Source organism: Hevea brasiliensis, chromosome 14, assembly GCF_030052815.1.
Source record: "Hevea brasiliensis isolate MT/VB/25A 57/8 chromosome 14, ASM3005281v1, whole genome shotgun sequence".
Lineage (NCBI taxonomy): Eukaryota > Viridiplantae > Streptophyta > Magnoliopsida > Malpighiales > Euphorbiaceae > Hevea > Hevea brasiliensis.
This window is the reverse complement of record NC_079506.1, coordinates 12715752-12721751: the sequence shown is the minus strand read 5'-3', so window position 1 is coordinate 12721751 and position 6000 is coordinate 12715752. Positions and strand designations below refer to the sequence as shown.

At 33.6% G+C, this 6000-nt stretch overlaps 1 protein-coding gene across 1 annotated transcript; it reads right to left on the bottom strand.

Moving 5' to 3' along the window:
• Positions 1–652: 652 nt before the first annotated feature.
• LOC110646265 (disease resistance protein RPV1-like) lies at positions 653–3779 on the bottom strand. The gene is made up of 2 exons (XM_058135705.1): positions 3150–3779; positions 653–2815 (listed from the first exon to the last, which is right to left on the bottom strand). The coding sequence occupies exons 1-2, from the start codon at positions 3632–3634 to the stop codon at positions 2053–2055; spliced, it is 1248 nt and encodes a 415-aa protein (XP_057991688.1). The 5' UTR covers positions 3635–3779; the 3' UTR covers positions 653–2052.
• Between the last annotated feature and the right edge of the window lie 2221 nt (positions 3780–6000).

Below are 6000 nucleotides of genomic sequence, written 5' to 3'. Positions count from 1 at the left end.
ACTATTCTTACCATGTCTGCTAGTAGAGTAGTAAGTTGGATTCTTACCTGCAAAGCCTGTGAAATTAACACAGCTTGCCTCATTTGTTACAGGATTCTGATTCTGCATGTATTTGGCAATTTCAAGCTGGACTATGCTTGCCCAATCAACTCCTGTTACTTCATTCTTGTGATCTATCTTGCCTTTGTATTCAGGTATCTCCTCATACACATTAGCTACTATGTTTTGCTTAGCCTTGCCCTTTTTATGTTTTAATTCAGTAAACCATTCTGGATACCCATGTAGCTTGAAGCATGTGTCTCTGGTATGACCACTGGCATTGCAATGATCACATGTTCTGGTTTCTTTCTTCCCAAACTCCTTTTTCTTGCCTTGAAATTTATCTTTCTGAAATTGCCCCTTGACTGCCATTGCTGTATTAAAATTCTCAGCGTCAACATGAATTTCCCTCTGCTTTTCTACTCTAAGTATCATAGAATAGGCCTTGTTTACACTTGGCAAGGGATCCATTAGAAGGATCTGGTTTCTGACATGGTCGTAAGTCTCATTTTATCCCATTAAAAATTGCATAAGTTTATCTTCACTATTTATTTCTTCCATTTGTTTGGCTGCACCACATTCACATACTTGCAAAGGCTTAAGACAAGCCAATTCATCCCATAATTTTTTAAGTTTAGTGAAATATACTAAAACAGATGCATTATCTTGAGTTAGAGTACTTATCTCTCTTTTAAGCTGGTATAGGAGAGGTCCATTACTTTCTCCAAATCTCTCTTTAATCTCTTCCCACAGGTTCTTAGAAGAGGTTGCATAGATGAAGGCATCCACCAATTCTTTTGAGAGTGAGTTGAGTATCCATGAGGTGACCATGCTATCTACTTTCTTCCATTTATCCAGAGTTATAGCATCTGTAGCAGGGACTTCATAGCTCCCATCTACAAAACCCAGCTTATCTTTGGCTCTCAAAGCCAGTACCATGGATCTACTCCATGACAAGTAATTTCTTCCTGTGAGAGGTGAACTTACAAGCATCATGCCCGGATGGTCAGAGTTGTGCAAATGGAAGATATCATTTCCACCATTATCGATCTGCATTCCAGTGGTATTTCTGACAGCAGTACCACTGCCAGTAGTATTTTCTGCAGTTGGTGTTTCAGCCATGGAAAACCTTGCTGAATTGTATTGAATTTTAGAGAAGAACAGTATATCAGTAGCACAGGTTGTGCTCTGATACCATGAAAAAAAACTTGACTGTTGTATTGTTGAGTGAGCTGAAAAGGGTTTATATACAATGTACAAGAATAATCTAGAATTAATAAATTTCTCTATTCTACCCTGCCTAGTTTATAGGATCTAAAAACTAATTTTTACAACAAATCTGTTGGGACAAAATGCATGTAATGTTGAGCTGGAATGGGAAACAATCTAGAATAATCTATCTGCTTTCTTTTTTTCTTTTCCTTCAGCCCATGTCCATACTTCAGCCCAACCCATTAATGGACTATCTATCAAAGATTGCACATCTTCATAAAGGCCGTGGCACTTAGCTTCAAACTACAGCTCCAAGGCGTATAAAGCAATATTCCTTTAACATTTTCGGTTCCCTAATAAAATAACATCACAAAGGATTATTAATTAATACTTAATTCGTCACGAGAGCTACAATTCTTACAAAATTCAAAATATGATAATGAAAAAAGCTTCATTGATTAATTTAGTCCTTACCATTTCTGTTGTCAATACGTGACTAATATCTTCATAATTCCACAACCTGCTACGTCCTCCAGGCTATTTGCATTCCTTAATAACAATATCCTTGCCCATTTGCTCCAGCAAGTCATGCATATGAATCTCATTGAGTAACGAAACAGTTATGAGAGATTTATTAATTAGGCGAGGTATTCCACTTTTTTGATAGAAACCAAATACTTCTAATGTTCTCTCAACCTCATCTTTATTTTGCCCTTTGAAGAAACATGCAATATCAAGAAATATTTTCTTTATAATCTTTCCTAGCTCATCATAACTTGTTTTCAAAACACTAGAATTTTCTCAAGAGATTCGCCTTTCAATTTTTTTCATTTCACTTTTCCATTCTTCTATCCCCATATTAAATAAATGAGATCCCAAAACTTTAAGAGCCAATGGATTGAATCCAGCATAGGTTGTTGCCTTCTCTGATAGCTCCATATATCCTTCCCTGGGAAGATTTTGCTTGAAGGCATGCAAGCTAAAGAGTTCCAAACCTTGAGAATGAATTAAATTATCAACCTCATACATGCCATCCTTTGAACAAACATATTCAAGTACTTGCCGATCTCTACTAGTTACAATGATTCTACTTCCCTCACAATACAAATCACGCTCTCCTGCTAAATTTTTTAAATGGTTAAAATCATCTACATCATCAAAAATAATGAATACTTTAATACTCTGGAGCCTTCTCCTAGTAACAACATCCAAATCCGATGTGTCTACATGTAAATTTTTGTCTCTTAATAATTGACAAATGATTTTGTCTCGTACTGATTTTGATGATTGCTTTGTCATTTTTTCCCTAACATTTTCCACAAAGCAATGACCATCAAATTTATTCTTGTTTCGGCGAAATAATTCTTGAGCAACAGTTGTTTTACCAGTGCCTCCCATCTCCCAAATCCCCATAACTTGCTTATCATTTGACAACCATTCCACTTTTTCTACATGCGATTCAATTCCAATCAAGTTGTGATCATAAGAATAATCATTTTTAGGCATATAACTAAATTTCTCCAAAACATCATTGACGATTTCCTCAACTAATTTGGACTCATACCTAGTCACATATGAACAACAAACATTAGTAAGTAATGATAGACTCACACTTCTAAGTAAATAGTAATATATAATTAATATGTTTTGATTTTAGGATAAGGTAACAAATATCAATATCCATATTAGTGTTGTCTTTATTTGTTATCTATACTAAATACATGGATCCTACATATTTATGTTTTGGATACATGGTGAATCGGATTTAGATAAAAATTTCCCACGGATCAGTGCTTAGTATTAAGATTAGTGTACGCTATTAAAAGTTTCTATATTTTGATTCTCTTTCCTTAAATTGAAAAACTTAGAAAAACTACAGTAAAGAGTAATTAACTTACTTCATATTCTGTAAATCCCATCCTGATAAGTTGCTTACTTCCATCAAAGCATGCTTCCAGTTGTCTACCTTTTGTGAACTGCCTTTTTCTCCATGCATAGCAATAGCAAATGCCTTCTCAAAATTCCCTGTAAACTTTTGAACGTCAGTTGGATCCACTTTGTAAAAAACTGGTAGAACTATTTGTCCTGATTCTTCCTTGCATTTAAGTATCTCAACAAGCTCATCCAAACACCATGGAGAATCAGCATAATTTTCAGAGAAAATGACTATTGAAACGCTTGATTCTCGGATTATTTTCGAGAGCTCTGGTGAGATCTCTTCTCCTTTATGAAGCTCTTCATTCGTAAAGGTCTTAATTTGTTTGTCCTTCAAGGATTTAGAGAGATGGGAGATAATACCATAACGCGTATCGTCGCCTCTAAAACTAATAAAAAAATCCCATTTCTTGCACTGATTGGGAGGAGTGGAAGAAGTAGAAGCCATGATCACTGATAAAAGAAGGATCTTATGCAACTGAGTTTGAAGAAGGTAGAGAAAGCAAAATACTAGAGATGAATAGTTGGGTAAACTAAATTGTCTGATACAAGAAATTTATGAACAAATGAAGAAGTAAAGGAAGAACCAAAAAAGAAAGAAGATGAAGATGACCAGAAACACCATAATAATTTTCTAGGAAGCAACATATTACCATTGGACGAAAGGAACGACTAGCATTTAGCCAACAAAGTATGTGATAATTATGTAGAATCATTTAGTCAACACCTGATTCGCCTTCCAAACTTAGCGTGTGGGATTGAAGCATAGCAACTTTAACAAAAGCTTTCCCTTTACTTTCCACTCTTCCACTGTGCTCCTTCCCACCCATATGCAGTCTTCACCAACTCCATATTTTATTGAGGTCATTTCTTTCATTTTATTTTAAATATCTGTCATTTCTTTTAGGATTTAAAATTCAAATTTTACGGTTTAAAAAAATTAAAATTTTATATCTCTTAATTTAATATAATTATGGAATTTAATTCAAATTTTTACACAAAGTGTCATAAGATATACATAGATTTAAGAAAATTATAATTATGACCCAAAAATACTTACATATGCCTACCACGAAAGAACATGATTGAGAGTATTAATTATGACATGCTTGTGGGGTTCAAATTTATAATTTGATAGTTTTGAAACTAAAAATTATTATTAAATAAATTATCACCTATCATAAAGTACTCACAAAAATGACCGACAAATGTGCTAAATTTTTTTCTGGCCTTTTTATTAATAAAATTTTTACTTATGAAAAAAAAAACTTGAAAATGATGCATGTTTGGCTCAAAGAAAAATAACTTTTAATGTTTACAAGGTTTTCAGCAAAGTGAAAATGAATTTATTAAGCAGTTAGAAATGCCTTTTAATATTTAGTCTCCGTTTGTTTTTGTAGAAAATAACTTATACATAAAAAGTATTTTTCATAAAAATTATTTTCAAAGAAAATTTTTTTACGAAAATATTTTTTATTATTTGATTGCAATGTTAAATTAATGATATATATATTAATAAGATTGTCAATGACTAAATTTTTCCTTTGATTAGGAAAATATTTTCAGTTATCTATTTTTCTAAGTTTTCCAAACATAGAAAATATGAAAAATATTTTACAGAAGAATATTTTTCGCTAAATAAACGAAGCCTTAAACTTTTGATGGCTGAATTTAGATGTTTACTAAACACATCTTTAAAAATGCATAATAGTGTAAATAGTATGTTTTCTTTCTCTCAGTCTTGACCATAGGATTAATTGTATCTTTAAAAATTGCATAAATCAGACCAACCATATTAGAGTATATCTTTAAATTTCATTTACAAATTTACATCTACAAAGAAAATGATTTTTAAAATATTTGTAATTTAAAATTAAATAATTTCATTCAGAAATTTCAACTCAACTCAACTAAGCCTTTATCCCAAAAATTTGGGGTCGGCTATATGGATTCGCTTTTTCCACTCTGAACGATTTTGGGTTAAATCCTCAGAAATGTGTAATGCTTCTAAGTCATGTTGTACTACTCTCCTCCAAGTTAATTTAGGTCTACCCCTTTTTTTTCTTTCTATCCTCTAACCTAATGTGTTCTACTTGTCTAACTGGAGCCTCCGTATGTCTACGCTTCACATGACCAAACCACCTCAATCTCCCTTTTCTCAACTTATCTTCAATTAGCACCACTCCTACCTTTTCTCTGATACTCTCATTACGGACTTTATCTAGTCTAGTATGGCCACTCATCCACCTTAACATTCTCATCTCTGCAACTCTTATCTTAGATGCATACGACTCTTTCAGTGCCCAACACTCACTACCATATAACATAGCCGGTCGTATGGTCAGACGGTAAAATTTTCCTTTTAATTTATTGGGAATCTTACGATCACATAAAACTCCCGTGGCACGTCTCCACTTCAACCATCCGCTTTAATCCTATGATTAACATCCTCCTCACATCCCCATCTACTTGAAGGATCGAGCCTAGATATTTAAAGTGATTACTGGGACAAGACCACCCCATTCAAACTAACTCCTTCCCTATCACCGCTTGGCCTTCACTGAACTTGCAATGCATGTATTCTGTCTTCGTTCTACTTAACTTAAAACCCTTTGACTCTAGAGTACTTCTCCAAAGTTCTAGCTTCCTATTGACTCCTTCTCGTGTCTCATCTATCAGAACAATATCATCCGCAAACATCATGCACCAAGGAATACTCTCTTGTATATGTTTCGTCAGTTCATCTAAAACTAATGTAAAAAGGTAAGGGCTTATGGCTGATCCTTGGTGTAATCCAATTGAGATCGGAAAATC

Excerpts from the sequence above, each read along its gene's own strand:
- LOC110646265 (XM_058135705.1), bottom strand. The coding sequence starts at position 3,634 with ATGGCTTCTACTTCTTCCACTCCTCCCAATCAGTGCAAGAAATGGGAT. Across the intron at positions 2,816-3,149 it reads TGGGATTTACAGAATATGAA|GTATGAGTCCAAATTAGTTG; the intron begins GTAAGTTAATTA and ends ATATGTGACTAG.